The sequence below is a fragment of the Pichia kudriavzevii genome, chromosome 2, assembly GCF_003054445.1.
Source record: "Pichia kudriavzevii chromosome 2, complete sequence".
NCBI classification, from domain to species: Eukaryota; Fungi; Ascomycota; class Pichiomycetes; order Pichiales; family Pichiaceae; genus Pichia; species Pichia kudriavzevii.
Window position 1 is genome coordinate 2,674,676 of NC_042507.1, and position 20,573 is coordinate 2,695,248.

Genomic DNA, 20,573 nt, shown 5'->3' on the forward strand with positions numbered 1-20,573 from the left:
ACTACTAGTAGAAGTAGTAGTAGTAGTAGCAATCCAAGGAAGGAGGTGTGAAATCAACCACCAAAACCATAAAGGGTTCTACCTTGTCTCTTCAAAGCATAGACGACATCTAAGGAGGTGACGGTCTTTCTCTTTGCGTGTTCAGTATAAGTGACTGCATCTCTAATGACGTTTTCAAGGAAAGTCTTAAGAACTGCCCTAACTTCTTCGTAAATCAAAGCCGAGATTCTCTTGACACCACCTCTTCTAGCTAATCTTCTAATTGCTGGCTTGGTAATACCTTGGATGTTATCTCTGAGGATCTTTCTGTGTCTCTTAGCACCACCTTTACCTAGACCTTTTCCACCTTTTCCTCTACCTGACATTGTATATCTGTTGTATGGGTTTCTTTTGTTGTGTACAATACAAGGACAATAAGGAAAAATTCTCCTATTAAAAGTGACTTATATCAACCCTAAATCCAGTGCGGACATTGGCCCCTTTTAAAGGAATTGTCGTATATTCTCACTCATCAAATTTTACATTTACATGGAGAGACTCATCCATTTACAATGGGGTACGATGGCGAGAAATGTATACAATACCAACAATGACATACAAATGTACCTATCTGAAACGCCCCCCTTCCCTTCCTTACACCGTTCCCGAACTTGCGCCCGCATAGGCGCAGCTCTCAAACCGCACACCTCGATTTTTGTCTTTCAACAGTTTCTCTCCTCCTGTTTCCATTGACAGTTTAAAGAAATTTTTTCTCCATCTCTACAATTTTTTTTTATCGCGTAAAACCTCACCGAAATTAGGAGAGGGGCAAACCTTGCGTGATGTCAACTACACTTGTTTAGCCGTAGTTTTCAGCACGCGCATTCGACATAGTTAAGAAACTCTTAATTCAATGGGGAACGTAAGCACGAGAATTCGCGCCCTTTTTTTTGGCTGCTACGAGACTGCCGTTCCCCCCCCCCTTTGTACTAACAGGCCATTTCCATCAGCTGTGGTGTTTCTTTTTTTTTTTTTGGCCATCTGCTATTGTTCCACCTTCCGCTTGGAAAATTATTTAAATACCGTGAACCCCCCGCTCTTTTTTATTGGACTTTTTTTTGCCCTTTATTTTTTCCAAGTTTATTTTATTTTATTTTATTTTTTGCTTATTTTACCCTTGTGTGTTCCTTTATTAATTACATACTCCAAATAAAATATAACCACACCATGGCTAGAACCAAACAAACTGCAAGAAAATCCACCGGTGGTAAGGCGCCAAGAAAACAATTAGCTTCCAAGGCTGCAAGAAAGTCCGCACCAACCTCTGGTGGTGTCAAGAAGCCTCACAGATACAAGCCAGGTACTGTTGCCTTGAGAGAAATTAGAAGGTTCCAAAAGTCCACCGAATTGTTGATTAGAAAATTGCCTTTCCAAAGATTGGTTAGAGAAATTGCCCAAGATTTTAAGACCGATTTGAGATTCCAATCTTCTGCTATTGGTGCTCTACAAGAATCCGTCGAAGCCTACCTTGTTTCCCTTTTCGAAGACACAAACTTGTGTGCCATCCACGCCAAGAGAGTCACCATCCAAAAGAAGGATATCCAATTGGCAAGAAGATTAAGAGGTGAAAGATCATGAGCGCGTTCCTACTAGCTTGTATGCCATTTGCTGGCAGTTGATACCATTTCCCCCTTTTCTACGTGTTGCTTCTTCTTCCCCACCCCTTTTTACGACTCGTGTCTTGGGACCTTATCCCTAAGTTGTATTTCTATCCCCCCTTTGTTTTAAAATGTATATCTTTTGTCTAGTTTCCAATAAATTATAAAATTGTACATTCATTGGACACCTCCCTTGGTTGTCAAAAAAATCCCCTAAGTTCGCGGTGTCTCTATTTTTGGTGAACGCCTTGAAAATGTACAAATAATACCACCTTGGAATTCATTACAGGTAAGCGAGACGCTAATAACAACAACTACATTGTACATCCACAGACAACGCATATACAGATATATATATATATATAGCCCTGCACAATGTATTTGACCCCGGAGAAAGAACTATACACTATCATCCAGCAATACTACTCGGGGAAGTTCCAAGATATTGCCTCTCTGGACTTGGATGTCGAATTTGATTTCTCAAACATCTTGTATGACATTGAGGCACACTTCTACAAGATCCGGTCCCTAATCGAGCTGGACGATCACACAAATGCAAGCAAGCTTCTCGCCCAATTGGAGGACAAGATCATCTCCAATACCCCAACAAACATAGACTCGAAAACTTCGGATCTACTAGTACTCGATATCAAGGTACTGAACTCATTCATTGAATTCAAGTCCAACGGCAAGGTCGACGCCGAGTTGCTCGATTCAGTCGACACAGAAATCCCATCTCTGGCCCTAGTCTACAAGTCTATCATCCAACCCGACGCAAACATCTCCATTGCCTCCCCAGATTTGGATTTGGAGGCCTTTGTGTTCACCTTATTCTCCAAAGATGCAGATAATATTGACCCAAAGACCATCTCACAATTCAAGAAACACTACTCAGATTCTCTTATACTAGACTTTGCTGTCTCTTGGTTGGGCCTCGCTAATACGACACTTGACAGCAATACCAACGACGCAGATTCGCCAATCAACCTGAAAAACTCCTATTATTTCTTTGATGAATTGACATCGAGTTCAAACACAGACTCGGCTAAAAACTTGATCAACTTGTTGGCTTGCCAGCTAAAGTTGGGAAACATCCCCGAATCCATTGAGTGTATCGAGAAATTGGATACTTTAAATGTCAATCCAAAATGGACTTACTCTCTCTTGATCAATAAGATTGCATTGAATTCTTTGACTTCAAATTCACTCGAGCGTAATAGATTGATTGAAGAGTTGAAGAACAAGTTCCCAAACTCTCCCTATGTGCATGATTTGAACGAAAAGTCTGAATTATTCGATTCAATCGTCGAATCTTACAATTAATCACTATAACATAGGTATTTATATATGTATATATATAGAATCAAATAACTACTAAATAAATTGTCAGGTCACTCACTTGACTAGATTAAACCTCTGGCTCTCCCGCTCCAATTCTTCATCTGGTACATCCTCTAACACAATCTTTTTAGGCTTGGCTTTAACTTGTGATTCGTCTAACTTAGGTATCTTGATTTCTAACATACCATTGATGAACCTAGCCTTGATCTGTGAATCGTCCACCCCTGGATACGAAGGTAATTTGATGATTCTCTTGAAACTACCAAATCTTTGTTCACTGAGTTTTAAAACAAAAGAATTGGCCACTGCATCATCTTCACTGAGATATTTGTTCTTGATTTCACCGTGAACAACTAACTCATTGGTGGTTGGATGATAATCAATTTCCACAAACTCCTTACTAACTCCCGGTAATGACAACACTGCAATATATTTGGTCTTAAACTCGTACAAGTTCAATTCAGGAGAGAATGGCTTATCCTTAGATTCAAATTGTGGTGCTGAGACTTTTACATCTTCAATGATGCTTGGCTTGTTGCTGCTGCCATCAGTCTTGTTATTTTCATTGCCTGTATTGGTCTTTTCGTCATTCTTCTTTTCCTCGGCAGACTTGTGGACATTTAATACCGGTACAACTGGGGCAGATTTCTTCAAGGTAAATTGTGGCCTTGGAATTTCTGGGGCATTCATGTTGTAGAACGAACTAAAAGGTAACTTGTTTGAGTCAGACAAGAAATTGGCACCTTCACCGTCCTTTGACTCATCCCTGTTAACTTGTTCCTCATCGCCTTCATTAGGTTGGGTTAACTTTGTTAACAAATTGGCTAATGATTTCCTAGTTAATGGTGTCTCAGAGCGTAATTCCTCCTGATCTGGTTGTTCCTTCTCCTCCTTTTCCCTCTCTGCAATTGACTCTTCACTTGCTTCGGCTTCTGTATCTTCATGGGTATCATGCTCTCTACCACCCAATAGCAACCTAATCAAATCATTAGCATCCAGCTCCTTCCTCTTAGGTTTCTCAACTCGGTAAGGGCGCAAGTTGCCAAACCTATCCAGAACAAACATGGTAGGCTCATTGGATACTCTTGGGACATCACAACGTTCCAATCTATCTGACCTTTCTGGATGATAGACCGGCTTCTGTAGGGAAGTAACTGTAGGTTCCCGAATTTCAGCTACAGCGGGAACACCACCATCATCATCGCCATCCCAATTGGTACCCGCTGCTAATGGACTTGTTCTCACATACGTTGTAACTGGGGCCTGTACACCGGCAAATGGCACTCTACCCCCATACCTGTCATCGAGTATCAAAGGTCTGGTATTCCTTAAACGTGTGCCAGGGCCTAAAGCATAGGGACCTGCATATGAATCTCTCAAAGGATTACCATATGATCCATCATCATATCTACCAAACCGATACGTATTACCGTCTTCATCCATGTAGATGCTGTTGGCATGATCAATATCATCATCTCGGAAGTAGGCATTGTTGACCGCACCTCTCTCTCTTTCTCTCCGTGCAGCCTCTGCAGCTTCTGCAGCCCTTTGACGGAGTAAATACTCTTGCAAAAAAGGATCCATTTTCTCTTTTCCTGGTAAATATAATACTGAATTAGTCACAGTATAAGAATAACAATTAGGCATTGTAGCAAAATGGAGTTTGACCTAGTATAACCCCATATTTTTAAACTGCTGAGATATACTTGCTTTTTATACACGCGGGAAGGGCCTTCTAAAAATAATGGATATTTATTTATTTATCAGATGACACTGGTCCTTCTTCGAGAAACTTCTTGTTGTTTCCAAAACGATTCACTCAATGTAGATAACGGTTATTCAACCAACATACCATCCATACACCAATTCACCAGCCTGATAGTATAACCTATTCAGTAGAATACCACAAGAAATCCCATTGGTAGTAAGGAGTCATGACCAATTCTAAATACGACATCCCCTATGCCATGACCCCAGTGAAGAATGGGAAGAAGGGGAAGGGTAAGAAATCGAAATATTCTGCCTATCTGGAAGACCAAGATTCATGGTATAACAGAATGTTATCACCAAATGCTAGAAAGCTATTGGCGTATATTCTATTCTTCTCCATCTTTGCCACTGTTTTCTTAACAGCATTGAAGAATCACAAAAAGGCCGAGATGAAAGGCTATGATATGGAGTTGGAATATTCAAATAGTAGGGAAGCTAATCTGATAAGTGATGAAGTAGATAATTTCCATGATGCCAATCACGAAGAATTGGACGTTGATGAAATAGATATATTTGATAGTGACGAGGGAGAAATTGCTTCACCTCCTAGGAAATCAATCAAAAAGGCAAATGAGGATGCCAAGAGGGGTGATTCCAGCTTCGATGAGGAGTTGGATGAATTGGTTGAAACGGGCAATAAAAAGCTAAAGGGAGAAAATGCCAGAAATGTCAAGGGACAATTGGCCAATAAAGAAATGGAGAACGCAAGAGAAAAGGCAAGAGCCGATGCTGCTGCAAAGGCCAAGGCTGTTGCAAAGGCTAAAGCCAAAGCTAACGCAAATCCCAAAGGAAAGGCTAAAGCTAGAGCTTAATTAAAGGTCAGATTACATACTTCATTGACTCTATATACTTTAGATATGCGTGTGTGTATATATTATATATAATAACATTTGTAAAATAATTATAATGTAATCACATCAATTAATACCACGTAATTTGGCATCGACTCTCTCTTGCCAGATATTTTTACCTGTACAAGAACAAACATACTTATCATTCTCCCAAGCTCCTGCACTTCTTGCAATGACACCCGCCATTGAATCTTTAAACACCTTGTATTCATCCCTACTCACTGTCATTGCCCTACCAATCAACTGACTCAATGGCAATGGAACAGATACATACTCTTGGCAATTCCCGTCATTGTCACTAGTAACCTTAGGCAAATTGTAAAGGGATTTACCCGTGCTTAATGCACCATTGCTTAGATCGCCACTCTCTCTAAAGCTGGCAAAGTATGAGCATTTAGGTTGCATCCCACTCAAGGTTAAATCAACAAAGCTTTCATCCTCGTTGATTTTGATGATTCTGGCTAATCCATACACGTCTCTCTTGTTGTCATTCCCTGATATGTGTTCTGTAAAATCTTCCAATATACAAACTCCCGCAGAGTTAGGCTTACCAGTACCTCTAATAATTGCATCTCTGCCAGTATCTTGAATTGACGCAATGATCTGTGATGGCGGTGTGGTGCCCCTCACACAAACTGTCTGTGCCTTCAAATCGCAACTGACACCTTCGATACCTTCATTTTTCTCAATTGCTTTGCTCACAGAGTCAATACAAGATTGACAAGTCAGTGGCACATTGTAAACTGTCTCAAAACTGTTTGTCATTTTATTTTTCCTCCTATACTTGAACTTTCAGCTAATTGTTCGTCTCCCTGAAGAGAAATAGCGGTGAAGGAGAAGAAGTTGACGAAATGGAAAAGTGAGTTGATTTGTCATCTGAATAATTTGTTCTAAACGACGAGCCCTCCACGCATGCTTCTCATGAAAAATTGATTTTCTCTCAAGTAAACCATCACCTGAATAAGTTAGGACATTACCTTTTTTTATTCCGGTATAGGTTCCACATCTTTAATGAGCTATACAAGACAGGCATTTCGAAATTTCTGGGATAATAATCCGCTGTTAGGCTATACCTTATCGAGAAGTGTCAAGTTATTATCGTGGATACCGGTTATCTATGTAATCTCTGAGCATGTCACATATATTGGAGTTGTTGATGGTATATCAATGAAACCGACATTTAATCCGGATAATTCTTTATCCAAAGATAGGGTATTATTATGGAAATTCAATGTTAAAAACGTGGACAATATAAAAGTGAATGACGTTGTATTCTTAAAAAGCCCGATTGATCCAAACCAAATCCATACCAAAAGGATCAAAGGTTTACCGTTGGATACAATTATACCGAGATATCCAGAAATTAGGTCCAAAGTATTGATACCTTTAAACCATGTGTGGCTGGAAGGTGACAATATCCATTCTATAGACTCAAATACCTATGGTCCGGTGTCTACAGGTATGATCGTTGCAAAGGCCACATGGATTCTATGGCCTTTGAATAGATTTGGCCCAATCGATAATGGTGGTCGTGAATGTAGGGAAAATAAGCTGAGGTTTAATCCGGGGACAGATGACTCTGATCCCATTGAAAAATAAGTACTAAATAGTTGTATTCTAAACATGCTAATGATATATTTTTTGTTTTATCTGCAAATTAGAAAAGTGTCGTAAAAAGTGTATTACACAAATAAATAAGTTTCTAAAAAGGTGTTTCATGTTGTATTAAAAATTATTTCATATCGTAACTGGTCTCAGTACTTCCTTTTAGGCATTGGGGTATCAATATTATGTTTTGCTGTGTATTTCTGTGAATAAATTGAGACATACCCTGAATCATTTTCATCTGATTCCTCATTGGACTCTTTAACGCTATAAACACTTGAATCATTGTGTTTGAATAAAGAATCGCCGAATTTGGCCTCGACTCTCTCTGGTGTGCTCAACAAAGGTGCACTCCTAAAACCAGAATTATTATGGAACGAAAAAGTTGAGACTGTTTTGCTTCTTGAATGTAAAGTATTTCTACGATTAACATAAGGTTTAGGTAATGGAATTTTGAAACCATCTATTTTGTTAGAGCTGTTGTGATTGTTGCTGTTGGCAGTCATGTTGTTGTTACCGTTGCTATTATTGATGAATTGAGAATCTACACTATCAATTTGATCATTTTCATCAAATTCATCGGGAAAGTCAATTAAGCTATCTAGATCGACATCTTGGTTGCCGAAACCTCCAAAAATACCGTCATCCGTTGGGGTAACCAGATCAAGAGATCCTGGATCATTCAGTGATGTATCGATTTTATGACCATAAAATTTTTTGTTTAGTCTGTTTTTCAAAGGTTGGCTAGTGTTTCCTGTATTATCGATTTTATTAACTGAGGAAAAGTCCAACAAATTCGATGAATTCATTGATTTGATCGAAGAGTGTGAATTTTTCCTAGATAAGCTTAAGCATGAAGAGCTTCTTGAATTTACCCTTGATAGACTATTCTCTCTTCTTAATAGATTCATATTTCTATCACGCTCATCTTTATATAGGGGGTGGTCCATTTCAATGTAACTTAATGTTTTATGTAGTTTTCTCTCGGATTCATAATAATCCTTATATCCACCTTCCAAGACTAGAACATTCGGATAGTACAGATTTGGATAGAAATCACCACTTATACTTCTGTCAAAGTACCTTAGTTGGTCTGCCTTGATTGGGCCTCTGTGAGATGAAAATTCGCAATGAAATATTAGAAGCTTTCTAGATTTATTATTTAGCTCAATTGGACTTTTATTCAACACGAAATCATTGAAGAAGACATTTTCCATTTCTTCGAAAGAGGAGATATTAATCGCACCTTTTATATGGCCGCCATCAAATTCAAATTTAAAACGACAATCAACTATCATTAAGTCATCAAAGTGCTTGCAGAATTTCTTGTCTGTATTATTGAATCTACTCTCGTAATCTGTTAGAATTTTTTTGAATTCATCAACGTTGATTCTTGGAATCTTATTGTTTCCGGCATAAAAATATTGAAATGGTACATCATTGAGAACCGAGTTACCATTCAAATTGAAGTCGTCATCATCGCTGTTGACAGATAATCCGTTGATATTTGAAGTTAGCTGATCCGTATCAAACTTGTAACTCAAAGAATTATTGTTAGGGCTAAATTGCGTCAGAGATTGATGGCGTTGTAGCTTTAATTGATTATTTCTTGATTGTTGAATGATTGACTTGTTCTTCTTCCTCCTCTGAAGAGGCGAACCAAAATCTAAATCCAAATTAGCTGTATCACCATCTTCTCCCATATCTTCGTTGTGTTCTGCATACATATCATCTTCGTTGTGGTCCTCATCATCGAAATTACAAAGTATTGTCGATAGGTTCACAGCATCTGCGTTCTCATCAAGATCATCGTCTGTTGAATAATAGGAGTCCAATTCACTACGACTTGATTGAGGTTCCGAAATGTTTGTATTAGTATGTAAAAACAAAGGAGTTTTCAAATGATCCTTAGATTGTTTGTTAGTCTTTGCCATCGAGCTTGAATCATTATTAAAATTAAGTAGTGAATCAATACTTGCCTTTGATGAGAGAAAATGGAATATAGATTTGTCGATTGAGGAATTTGATTTCTTATTCTTCAAGGACGTTAAATTATTAACTGGATTGCTTTGGGTATGTTTGTGGTTTCTCCAGTTCAGAGTACCAGTACTGCTATTGCGACTATGGTGATGATGATGATTCCCTCCACTATGAAAAATAGAGGAAGATCTCTTGCGTAAATGCCTCTTAAATGACGATTTTCTAGATAATGTTGGACTTCCACTAAACGTTAATGATTTATAGGCTAAATTGGATGATGTATTGGGTATATTTTCCTTTTCCATGGGAGAGAATACCAGGTCCTTTATCCTTGTAGTTGTGGAATTGCTATGGTGCATATTGGTGCTCTGAAGAATATTTTGAGGGGATTGGTTAATTAAGGGTCTTTTCAGGTTGTTAGAGAAGCTCATAGAAAACGAGTCGGATCTAATGGAGGACCTCTGAGCTGGAGAGCTGAAGCTTGCATTGAATTGAGTATCATTTCCATGGGATGGAGAGTTGATAAAAATCATGCTTCAAGTATAGACGGTAAAAGGGGGGGGAGGGGGGCGGTAAAATTGTGAATGATAGGTTGGAAGAGGATTGATCAGCAATACAAAATTACGCCTGCCAAAGTGATGTGTCAAACAAACTGAAAGGAAAGGGTGCAATGGCGGTGAACAAATTAGAGGGGGAGGAGGATTGGTTTGTCCGAAAGGGGTTGGTTATGGATGTGGATGTGGATGTGGATGTGAATGTGGATGTAGGAGTAACTCTAGATGCAGATATGTGTGGGAGAAAAAAAAAATTGCACACTGAACGACAAGAATAGAATCCAAAGGGATGAGATGTAGGCGATGAGAGTGCAAACAGACGAGATGGGGGGTGAAACTGTGTCTAACGGTAACAAAAAGATAAAGGGGAACAAGATTTTGCAAAAGCAAGTGAAATGAGGTAAAGGAGGCCAGCCAGGAGAGTATACAGGCAGAAGTGTTTGAATTTATCTAGCGGCTGATAAAAGGGGAGAGAAACAGATAAACACACCAAATAGGAGAGAGGTAAGCAAGAAGGTAAAAGGTAAATAGGTAAATAGTAAAATAAGCTACATAAAATTGCTGATCTATTACGAAGATCACCAAGTGTCGAATTCTTTGCATTTGTAATGAAACACTAAAATACAAACAAAAGTGGTTTTTTTTTTATTTTTTTTTTTATTTTCAGTGTCCAAAAGGGTGAAACCCGCTTTTCTCGCCTTGGAAATAGGGTTTCATTAATGACAAAACTGCATATTATTTAAATACTTGTTTGTTTCGGTTAAGAAGGTGGCGGAATTTTCCAGTAATGGAAATGTAGTAATACCGTCAGAGAAGGTGAAATTGCAGGGACTTGTGTTGGGTTTAGTTGCTCTCCCAGATTGGCGTTTATTTATTTATTCTCTGCTATCTACAGCCATTCTCCACTCCATCACAATGTATCAGCACCTGCACTTTGTACATGGCAGTGTTGGTTGCTTCAAGTTACCATCATCATACATACTGCCAAGGCAAAGTGGACGGAAACAACAACCCCACCGGCACTTGACCTATCCCGCAACTGCAATGACGATCCTGCTGGATATGCATTACATGAGAAGTACAAGTTCTTGTAGAGACACATGCATCAACAAATAATCTATATTTTGGTAAATCTAATCTAAACATAGACAAATATATCCATCTGTAAACATACTTTTATATATATATATAAATATAGAGATTGGGAGAGAGATTGGAAATTTAGAGTTAACCCCGATAGAACCTTCGAGGGGGGGAGAAGCAATTCTTCCCCCCAGTTGTTTACCTTTCCAAGAGAGAGGTTGCCCTTTTCCGCAGGCGGTGCGTGTTGGACATGCGCGCGTTGTTGACGTTTGTCCGTAAACGGGAGATTGTGCAGAAGAAAGACCTATTCTTCACCAACCAAACTCTGAAGAATATCCTCGTAATGGCCATGTGTTGCATTGTTTGCACGGCGAAGAAGCTTCTCTGCCTCTGCATATGCCTTCTCTTGCTCGGGTGAGTCCAAATCAAAGAGATTACCCTCTGTTATCAGTGCCTCTGCCAAATTGACCCATGTCTTTGGATCTTCCTCATCTTGAGTCTCACGTAACAACCCAATGGCCTCTCCAACAAGTCTTTGTCCCTCCCGTCTAGCATCCTCTGCTGCAGCCTTCATCTCGGCATCTTCGTCTTCGTCTTCTTCTTCTTCGTCTTCTTCCCTCTCGTATTGGTAGCTGTTGAAAAAAGCAATGGGTTCCTCGGCTTCCATTAGGTAGCTTTGCCCCAACTTCTCATAGACACTTCTCTTGATTTTAGGGCTTGCATCGTCTGCGAGAATCTCCTTGTATTTGAGCATGTTGTCCCGCCAAAAGATGTTGTACTTATCCTCTTTTTGGATCTCGTAGAGAGGATGATCTTGAGCCAACTGGAAATCTTCTACCTTTAATGCATCGCTCGTCGTGGTTTCTCCTCCAAGCTCCTGCTCCTCTTCTCCTGCTCCTGCTCCTGCTCCTGCTCCTGCTCCTGCTCCTGCTCCTGCTCCTGCTCCTGCTCCTGCTCCTGCTCCTGCTCCTGCTCCTGCTCCTGCTCCTGCTCCTGCTCCTGCTCCTGCTCTTTCACCCTTTCCATCATCCTCTTCGTCTTCCTCGTCACTGTCAACAACTTCACTCATGTTGTTGCCAAACTTGTCGATAATATCCAACAAATCGTCAAAAATATTGAGAATCTCCAGCACCCATTCTTCGTTGAATATTTCATAGTTTGCCTTTGACTCGCATCTCTTAATGGCATCCTCCCAGAGTTCAAAAAATTCATTGAATAGCTTACTGAGTCCTGGAAATTCACTCTTCTTGGAGTCAGTATTCATTTGTCCAATGTATAAAATCGCAATCTTATCGAGTATGATATTACACTTGATTAATTTCAATCTGACATTATCATCTCCAAACTTACTAAACCCTTCCTCTAGTCTATCAAGAGATGAATTGATCCATTCCTTTACTTCCTCTTCGGGTTTAAACTTGGACAAATCACACAATGCCAGTGAATAGATCCCGTAAAATTTGTCATTCACTTGGATCTCTTCGTCACCTCCGTTGTCTTTACAATTTCTAAGGATCCTATCACATTCGTTGATAATACCATTCAAAATTAACTCGTTGTTTCTCTCACTCTCCTTCCATGTTTGCCATAATCCAAACAGTTGTGAGAGAGGATCATCTGGATTGACCTCATTTGCTAACTCAACCGTAAGTAATTCTTCATTCTTCTTGGAATCTTTATTTTCAGATTCAACTTTTTGTTTCTTGGACTGAACTTTGCCTAATCCTAATTTTCTCTTCCCCATGGTATACGACTTGGCTAATATATATTTCCGTAGTCTATTCTTGCAAAAGAATTAAGTTTACTGGTTCAAGGAAGTTGAAAAGAGAAATGTGACACCATAATCTGGAAGACGGAAATTAAAAAAAAAAATGTAATTACAGTAGGAACCACCTGAAAAAAAAATTAGATATCATCAGACCATCGACCGAGAATTTTCAAATTAAACGAGCGTCACTAAGTATTACGGATTTATTAATTAAAAACAGTAGGAATTTGGCACCTATTTACAACATGCAGGCATGTAAAACACGTTTACTCTATTAACCTGACAATCTTATTCAAATCTACATTTTCATCAAGGGAAACGCCTGTTTCGATAATCCTATACTCTTCATCTTCATCCAATCTAGTATAAACATCACATGCCCATCCTGTGACAATTAGTCCTGGTGGTCTACTCTCGATCTTTTCACACACGTTGACTAAATCACCTAATCTTGTCCTAATGACACGCTCGTCACCACAGCTGGCCCTTTCTACTATAGCGACAGGTAACTCCTTTGGCCACTGTTTCTCATCAATTAGAATCGGTAGTATATCCACAATTCTCTTGATACTCATTAGAAAAATTGTGGTTCTCTTTGGTTCGTAGATGGGTAAATTGTCTGGAATTTTACCCTTTCTGCCAACACCTGTACAGATCATAACCTGGTCAGCAACACCCCTATGAGTTGCTGGTATTCCTGCATTAGCAGTAGCAACAAAAGCACTCGATAGTCCACACAATACGTTAACTTTGTAGCCATGTTTTTGGAAAAATAGGTACTCTTCACCGCCTCGGCCAAAGATATATGGATCACCCTGTTTCAACCGAACCACGTTCAAACCTTTCCTTAAACTCTCTAAACCAATTGAGAGTAATTCCTCTTGCGCTTTATCGGCATTACCAGGAAATTTCCTTGCTATAAAAACTTCCACATCTTTGGGTATCAAATCCAAGATTTCTTGTGGCACTAGCTTATCAGCTAAGATTAAATCCGCCTCATGGATAGCATTTAATGCACCCACTGTTAGATTTGAAATCGATCCTGGGCCCGACCCGATCAATGATATCTTTCCATTGTTACTCAATGACCTACTTTCTTTGAATTCAATGTCATTCAAATCATCGCTTAGATGTTCGATTGATATTGCGCCTAATTCATTCAATGGATAGTAATCGATAATTTGAGATAGCCATTTCAATTTCTCCTTTTTATTCAGATTTTCATTGGAATTTATAATTGCTCTTAGTTCAGAAACATTTTGTAAGATCTCGTTTATATTCGGAGGTATTGACTTGATGATTTCACGCTTGATCCTTGATGACATCTTACATCCTTTCAGATTTGTAGTTATACCGATTTGTAGGTTTTGGTTGTTATAGGTCGATAGTAATGTAAACGTAGATAACTTGGACGAATTGAAGGTATTGACTGGAATCCTATTCTCGACACAACTCTCATATATTCTCGTAGCCTCGTTTTCATCATAGTTTAGTATAAACACTCTATCAATGACGTTCTTTACTTTACTTCTGCCCAATTCAACTAAATCACTAAGTTGGAAAACTCTTTTAAGCAACACAAACTTTTCAGTATTTTGCGGATCGTCCAATGTTAGCCCTTTCAAGAGACCGTCTTCGTCCTCGATAAACGGATTGACCAAAATAACCTTTTCAGGATTCGAATTCAGTGTTAAACTAAGCTTGTTAATCAGATTCTTCGAAATGGTGCTTGAATTATCCAAGAGTAGGATAACTTCATCACATGTGTTCAACTGTGCAAGGATCTTCATGGTGCTGGTGTTACTCACAAATAAGAGAAATGGTGCTTCAACAACTTTTCAGATCAAACTAGTCCTTGAAGGCTTTTACACTGATGTGTCAAAGTGGAAAATTTCAGTGTACATATATAGGAAACCCAATATATTGTAAACCCCGATTTGGATGCTGTTACTCTTTCCTAGATCCCGATAAGATAAAAAAATGGAAAACTGTGGCGTTTCACTGTACCTTCCGTTTCAGTTTTTCATCTCTCTAGTTGGAGAAAAAAATGCGCGTCTGCACGTGACACTGTGGGCTCAGCTATGTCTAGCAAATATTACCTTGTCAATTCATACAACTCCAATGACACATTTGCAAGCGGCTGCTATGGCGGGTGTCTGCACCATTTTCCCTAGTTGAATTATATAACCTTCATTTATTCATCCACACAATTCAGAATTATTTGAATTCCCGTCTCGTTGCCGTATTGCTCTTGTAGAAAAAGTCTGGAAGACCATTTTGAGTGGAAAAATTGGTGACCTTGTGGCAGCTCTTTGTCCAATTCCATTTAAACGACGGAGTGAAAGAGAGGGAGAAAGGAAACAACGGCTCAACGCAAAGAATCCGCGACCAAAATGGACAACGAATAAACTGAGCCACCACCAGGTTGTTACATCACTTCCACTGGGGAGGATTTAAAGTGACAATTGTCTTGGAAATAGTATGAAAAGCTAGGCTTGTATACATAACTTGAACTGCTTTTTTCCTTTTGGATATCTTTAAGCAGTGCAATGGCCGCTGTTCCTGCTGAGTTTTATACAAATCTAGGCCGTTCTGGTCTTAAGATTTCCCGTATTATTGTTGGTTGCATGTCCTTTGGTAAGAAGAACTGGGCAGATTGGGTTATCGAAGATAAGGAACAGGTTTTCGAAATTCTAAAGAAATGCTATGATTCTGGTTTAAGAACTTTTGATACTGCAGATACTTATTCGAATGGCTACTCGGAGATTCTATTGCGAGAATTCATGCTAAAGTATAAGATCAAAAGGGACCGTATTGTCATTCTGACCAAGTTGTATTTCCCGCTGGATCCTGATCTTCCTGAATTCACAGCACGTACGCGTGCACAAATGCCGGTTTACGAATACATAAACAGCCAAGGCTTGTCGAGAAAGCATATCATGGATGCTGCCAAGGCGTCGAATGAAAGATTGGGAACATATGCTGATGTCATTCAAATCCATAGATTTGATGCAACTACGCCGATTGAGGAGACAATGAAAGCTCTACACGACATTGTTGAATTGGGTTACACGAGGTATATTGGTGCTTCAACCATGAAGGCGTACCAGTTTGTTATGATGCAATCTGTTGCAGAGAAGAATGGTTGGACCAAATTCATCTCCATGCAAAATTATTACAATTTATTGTACCGGGAAGAAGAAAGGGAGATGATCGAATACTGTAAATTAACTGGTGTTGGGATCATTCCCTGGTCGCCTAATGCAAGGGGGGTTTTGACTCGTCCATTGGGAGTTAAGGGTGATACTAACAGAACTGAAGCAGATATTCACCGCTTCCAGAAGCTAGGTCTTGATCACCTATCCGAAAGCGATCAAACAATTGTTAAACGGATTGAAGAACTGTCAAAGAAGTACAACGTTTCAATGGCAGTTATATCGACTTCTTATGTCTTGAGTAAAGGTTTCTCTCCTATTGTTGGATTCAGTAAGCCAGAAAGAGTTGATGACGCTGTAAAAGCGTTTAACTTCTACCAAAAGCTAACTCCTCAGGATATTCAATACTTAGAAGCACCATATACATTAAAAGGATGGACCTGTTAAAATAGTAGAGTGGCACAGTCGTACATACTTGACACGTTTCAGTAGTTCTTTTCGGAATTTTATCTTATCGTAGTATATTTAAGTATATTTTATTTTATTTTATTTTATTTTATTTTATTTTATTTTATTTTATTTTATTTAATACAATCCAGTTGCGGGCATGCGACCTTATCTACAGAAGCGGGACGTGATTGGTTAAAACCTTACATTTCTTATCTGCGTTAGCAAGCATAACAGCTAATCAAGAGGTCTGGCGTTTCTCTATATAATTCACGTACTGGTACTTTAAAGATGTAGGACCCTGAATGTCTCTTGTAGTTCTGCGAAAATATGCTACGTAATCTGGGTTAACAACAAATACTACAATGGGTAAACTAGACTTTGGAATTGAATGGAAGAAGTTCTTCTATGTGGTGGTAGCATTCGTTATGCCACCAGCGGCGGTTATTATGTGTGACGGATTCAAACTGTCTTTACTAGTGAATTGCTTCTTTTGTTGTTGTATCTGGATACCTGGTATGTTACATGCGATGTATATTGTCGGCAAAACGAAATTTCAAGAACCTGATTACGACTCGGAGCCTGAGAATAAAGTCTGATTTCTTATGCAATAACCATGTACAATACAACATTATAACTCATTTCATTCAATTCTATTTTTTTTTAATGCTTCTTCGTTTATCTCCAATCTAATGTGATTTTTCAACACCAATTACGGCTTATTTGGTTACATGATTTTTCCTTCTTTTATTTTAATTTGCTATACTTTTATAACTAAGTTAAGAAATGCCTAATACTTTAACATAAAGTACTACATAAATTGGATAATTTGTTGCAACTCTTTAGCGCTTCCATGTGTTATATTTTTTCAAAAAGTAGTTATTAGACAGCTATGTACAAAACATTATAAAGCAGACGTTCGTCTCCATGGAAGTTTTTAATCGAATTGTGGAACCATCATGTCCATGACTGGAGATTGAATTAGTGCAATACCTGCAACAAACAAAACAACATTAAGACCAATCTTACCGATAGGGGTGCTAAAGAAACCTGGTTCTGCAGCTGGCTTTTCTTGAGTAGGGAAACCGTTCATTGTATGACTGTGAAGTTGGTTTTATGGAAATAGAACACACACTGCAGTTAGGTGAAAGGTGTGCATCTCAATGTGGGTGATATGGAAAGTACTCTCGTTTTTCAACTTCCACTTCCTCTCGCTTTTCTTCTCTCTTGTTTGTCGGCCTTTATTAAGGGCAAATTATAATGCTCATTTTGTGGAAGAGAGAAAATAAAAAGGAAAACACTTCACCGGCGCGTCGACTTTGGGCAAAGGCACACCCGTGCACTGGTTTTTTTTTTCTCTCTTAAGCTGGAAATTTTCATTTTCAGCATGAATTGATGAATGAATGATTTCCATATTGTAGCAAAGGTGGAAGAGACAAAAGAGGACAAGACAAACGCCTATAGTAATAATCCCCACCAGACCCTTCACCAGCAATGCTGTCCACTGCATCCGTTCGTGTCAACTGGCCCCTTTCCAGACAATCCATCAAAAAGTTTTCCACGTTCTCCCCACTCTTTGCACCAAAAAATAAAAAAGACATTGAAGCAAAGAAACTGTTAGAGAAAAGACAAGAACGTAGAAATGCACTGAAGAAATTAGCTGCAAAGAAGGCACCAAACACAAATCCGCTATTTATGAATATCCCACAAGCCTTAAGATACCTGAGAGCTGCTGAGGTTGGTAGACCTTTGAATGAAGCATCGATCACTATACAAACTCCAATTTTAAAGGACCGTGGTGTCGCCCCAATACAAGGTGCTGTGAGATTACCAAAGCCATTGAAGGAAACCAAGATCTTATGTATTACAAATGATGAGGCGAAGATTCAACAAGCCTTGGATAATGGTGCAGCTCACGCCGGCGATGCAAAGCTTGTTGATGAAATTGCCAATGGTAGCTTGGCGGTTGAACAGTTTGATAAAGTTCTAGCAACCCCAGAAATAGAACCCCTATTAAGGAAAGTAAGTAAAATATTAGGTCCAAAGGGTTTGATGCCAAATGTCAAGAGAGGTACCATTTCCGAAGATCTCAATAATTTGATATTATCCACCTTAGGTACCCAACCATTCAGAGAAAGAAACAACTATATTTCCCTAACCGTTGGTAAATGCAACTTCTCGGATTTTGAAATCTTGAACAACATATCTGCAACTTCAAATGCTTTAAAGGAAAGCATCAAAAATACTAAATCGAAGAAACCAATCATTACCGGCCAGACAATCTTGAGTTCTACTCATGGTCCTGGTATAGTCATCAACTTCTAGATACTGAGATAACAGCTATATCCTTGTATATCTTGTAAATATATAAAAATAACCCATTATAAACTTGTTTTCCTGTTATCACTGGAGAAAGCTATAGGTGAGGTGGTGATTTGTAAACCGCGTTTTGATATAACACCTAATTTGGAATTCTCTTGCTTTTGTATCTAAAGATTTTGGATGCGTAAGTTATTAGGAAGTGTCTACCATGCTCTTTTGCACATTCTTTGTTTATACCTATTTTGATCCATTTGTTCTTCTCAACACTTTATAGAGAGCAATGACAGGCAGTGAGAAAGCGCCGCTTGTTTGTGTGAAGGACCCAGCTCCTCCGTGGAAAAGATTCTCAATATTAATCATCGTGCTAACAATATCCTTAACGTTAGGATTACCTTCGTGGTATTTAACTACTTCTGTGGAAAGGGCAGAGTTACCAGTTGGTGAAATTGAAACATTGAACGAAAAATATCTTGACAACGTAGAATATGCCATTCCTGTCAAAATTATTGACTTGCCAAACACGTTGATTGGGATAATCAATGAAACCCAAGAACTAATCAACAGTCGACTCAAGGATTCTAAAGTGTCAATTACTCTATTAGGTGGAGATACTACTGTTGAAAATCCCAGTAATGTTTATAAACTGAAGCTGATTATGAATGAAGACGAAGACCAAATGATGGTAAGTCCATACAATGACAAAACGATTAGTTTATTTATAACACCGCACATTATCAAAAATAATCTAACGACGGATTTAATATCAAGGGTTCTATTAGATACCGTGTTTAAAAAGGAGATCACCGATCGAGCAACGAAAGTATCCGACAAATTGAAGTTCCCATTCAGCGATAACTACAAAATAAGCATCAATTTCTTGAATTCAGGTAGTAAATCATTCGACAATACAGGCGGCATATTGCAGAGAAGCATAGAGAACTTTGAGAGTTTCCTCAATACTTTAAAACCTCTTGCTAATTTTACAATTGAATTTCAGGAATTATGGTACGAGAACAGAATCCAAACAATTGGTGAGCATGAATCTGACGGGTATACTATAATCGAGGACACAAGCATGTTTATTGATTATTCTGACTGGGGGTTGGATCAGGATGTTGAATTGAAGCCCATTATCAATTTGAATTTATACTTACCTGAAGACGAAAAGATTCGTATTGCAAATTCCAACAGAAACTCATTTATAATTCCTCAATGGGGGGGAGTTGTTATTATTAATAACGATGAAGTATTAGATTATCCCAAGCTGAATGAGGTATTTGACATTTTTGCATTCCAAATCCTGAAATTGCTAGGGATCAGTACTGAGGCAGAGGAATCTCTATTCTACAGAATTGATGAGGCCATCAGAAGGCAAACAATCGAAAACATCGATGCAACTTTGAAAAACTTCCAATCCTTAATCACCGTCATCAATAAATTGAAGACCATTCCAATTCCATTGCAAGCGGTTGACGAAGTTGAGGAATCCGTTTCTAAGATCAAAGAGAGTATCGCCAATCTGGAGAAGCTGTCGTGGTTAGAAGCTTACAAGGCATCCACAGAAGCACTTGCTTTTTCCAGTAGTGCTTTCTTCCATAAAGATATGGTCCAACAGGCCTACTTCCCTGAGGAACATAAAATGGCTGTGTATTCCCCATTGTTGGGTCCATTTATCACGATCCTCACGATGGCACTAATACGTGCTGTAAGAGAATTGAGAAAATAAACACCTACATCTACATCTATATCTACTGGGCATGTCTATATAACAATATCCGCCCTTGTCTAGAAATGATAGTGTATAGTGAAGCAAAATACTAGGTACATAAATAAGTACATAACTAAATGCAGAAAATGTTGCCTCTGCGATAAAAATATGGGCACAATAGGACAATCCCTCGAAAGCTTACAAAAGAAAACGCGTTGTTCGTGAATATGAAAATTCAGTTTTTTGTTTTTTGTTTTTTTTTTTTGGAAACCTGTAAACCTAGAATTCCGATTCTGGTTCTGGATGCATATAAATTAGCTGTGGAAGTATTGTTAGGAGGCTTGGAATCCCA

The 20,573-nt window shown here is 38.7% G+C and overlaps 14 protein-coding genes across 14 annotated transcripts; 7 read left to right on the forward strand and 7 right to left on the reverse strand.

Moving 5' to 3' along the window:
- Nucleotides 1–53: 53 nt before the first annotated feature.
- On the reverse strand, nucleotides 54–365 carry C5L36_0B12630 (uncharacterized protein; the record flags this gene model as incomplete). The annotated part of the gene is made up of 1 exon (XM_029465653.1): nucleotides 54–365. The coding sequence occupies one exon, from the start codon at nucleotides 363–365 to the stop codon at nucleotides 54–56; it is 312 nt and encodes a 103-aa protein (XP_029321513.1).
- Nucleotides 366–1,206: 841 nt separating this feature from the next.
- Nucleotides 1,207–1,617, forward strand: C5L36_0B12640 (uncharacterized protein; the record flags this gene model as incomplete). The annotated part of the gene is made up of 1 exon (XM_029465654.1): nucleotides 1,207–1,617. One exon carries the CDS (start codon nucleotides 1,207–1,209, stop codon nucleotides 1,615–1,617), a length of 411 nt encoding a protein of 136 aa, XP_029321514.1.
- A 395-nt stretch (nucleotides 1,618–2,012) lies between these two features.
- Nucleotides 2,013–2,960, forward strand: C5L36_0B12650 (uncharacterized protein; the record flags this gene model as incomplete). Its single annotated transcript, XM_029465655.1, has 1 exon — nucleotides 2,013–2,960. The coding sequence occupies one exon, from the start codon at nucleotides 2,013–2,015 to the stop codon at nucleotides 2,958–2,960; it is 948 nt and encodes a 315-aa protein (XP_029321515.1).
- A 72-nt stretch (nucleotides 2,961–3,032) lies between these two features.
- Nucleotides 3,033–4,625, reverse strand: C5L36_0B12660 (uncharacterized protein; the record flags this gene model as incomplete). The annotated part of the gene is made up of 1 exon (XM_029465656.1): nucleotides 3,033–4,625. The coding sequence occupies one exon, from the start codon at nucleotides 4,623–4,625 to the stop codon at nucleotides 3,033–3,035; it is 1,593 nt and encodes a 530-aa protein (XP_029321516.1).
- A 287-nt stretch (nucleotides 4,626–4,912) lies between these two features.
- On the forward strand, nucleotides 4,913–5,560 carry C5L36_0B12670 (uncharacterized protein; the record flags this gene model as incomplete). The annotated part of the gene is made up of 1 exon (XM_029465657.1): nucleotides 4,913–5,560. One exon carries the CDS (start codon nucleotides 4,913–4,915, stop codon nucleotides 5,558–5,560), a length of 648 nt encoding a protein of 215 aa, XP_029321517.1.
- A 105-nt stretch (nucleotides 5,561–5,665) lies between these two features.
- C5L36_0B12680 (uncharacterized protein) lies at nucleotides 5,666–6,364 on the reverse strand (the record flags this gene model as incomplete). Its single annotated transcript, XM_029465658.1, has 1 exon — nucleotides 5,666–6,364. One exon carries the CDS (start codon nucleotides 6,362–6,364, stop codon nucleotides 5,666–5,668), a length of 699 nt encoding a protein of 232 aa, XP_029321518.1.
- Nucleotides 6,365–6,610: 246 nt separating this feature from the next.
- On the forward strand, nucleotides 6,611–7,198 carry C5L36_0B12690 (uncharacterized protein; the record flags this gene model as incomplete). The annotated part of the gene is made up of 1 exon (XM_029465659.1): nucleotides 6,611–7,198. One exon carries the CDS (start codon nucleotides 6,611–6,613, stop codon nucleotides 7,196–7,198), a length of 588 nt encoding a protein of 195 aa, XP_029321519.1.
- A 155-nt stretch (nucleotides 7,199–7,353) lies between these two features.
- On the reverse strand, nucleotides 7,354–9,717 carry C5L36_0B12700 (uncharacterized protein; the record flags this gene model as incomplete). Its single annotated transcript, XM_029465660.1, has 1 exon — nucleotides 7,354–9,717. One exon carries the CDS (start codon nucleotides 9,715–9,717, stop codon nucleotides 7,354–7,356), a length of 2,364 nt encoding a protein of 787 aa, XP_029321520.1.
- A 1,408-nt stretch (nucleotides 9,718–11,125) lies between these two features.
- Nucleotides 11,126–12,565, reverse strand: C5L36_0B12710 (uncharacterized protein; the record flags this gene model as incomplete). The annotated part of the gene is made up of 1 exon (XM_029465661.1): nucleotides 11,126–12,565. One exon carries the CDS (start codon nucleotides 12,563–12,565, stop codon nucleotides 11,126–11,128), a length of 1,440 nt encoding a protein of 479 aa, XP_029321521.1.
- Nucleotides 12,566–12,855: 290 nt separating this feature from the next.
- Nucleotides 12,856–14,379, reverse strand: C5L36_0B12720 (uncharacterized protein; the record flags this gene model as incomplete). Its single annotated transcript, XM_029465662.1, has 1 exon — nucleotides 12,856–14,379. The coding sequence occupies one exon, from the start codon at nucleotides 14,377–14,379 to the stop codon at nucleotides 12,856–12,858; it is 1,524 nt and encodes a 507-aa protein (XP_029321522.1).
- A 759-nt stretch (nucleotides 14,380–15,138) lies between these two features.
- On the forward strand, nucleotides 15,139–16,191 carry C5L36_0B12730 (uncharacterized protein; the record flags this gene model as incomplete). The annotated part of the gene is made up of 1 exon (XM_029465663.1): nucleotides 15,139–16,191. One exon carries the CDS (start codon nucleotides 15,139–15,141, stop codon nucleotides 16,189–16,191), a length of 1,053 nt encoding a protein of 350 aa, XP_029321523.1.
- Nucleotides 16,192–17,128: 937 nt separating this feature from the next.
- Nucleotides 17,129–17,284, reverse strand: C5L36_0B12740 (uncharacterized protein; the record flags this gene model as incomplete). The annotated part of the gene is made up of 1 exon (XM_029465664.1): nucleotides 17,129–17,284. The coding sequence occupies one exon, from the start codon at nucleotides 17,282–17,284 to the stop codon at nucleotides 17,129–17,131; it is 156 nt and encodes a 51-aa protein (XP_029321524.1).
- A 401-nt stretch (nucleotides 17,285–17,685) lies between these two features.
- Nucleotides 17,686–18,516, forward strand: C5L36_0B12750 (uncharacterized protein; the record flags this gene model as incomplete). The annotated part of the gene is made up of 1 exon (XM_029465665.1): nucleotides 17,686–18,516. The coding sequence occupies one exon, from the start codon at nucleotides 17,686–17,688 to the stop codon at nucleotides 18,514–18,516; it is 831 nt and encodes a 276-aa protein (XP_029321525.1).
- A 277-nt stretch (nucleotides 18,517–18,793) lies between these two features.
- C5L36_0B12760 (uncharacterized protein) lies at nucleotides 18,794–20,239 on the forward strand (the record flags this gene model as incomplete). Its single annotated transcript, XM_029465666.1, has 1 exon — nucleotides 18,794–20,239. The coding sequence occupies one exon, from the start codon at nucleotides 18,794–18,796 to the stop codon at nucleotides 20,237–20,239; it is 1,446 nt and encodes a 481-aa protein (XP_029321526.1).
- Nucleotides 20,240–20,573: the final 334 nt, after the last annotated feature.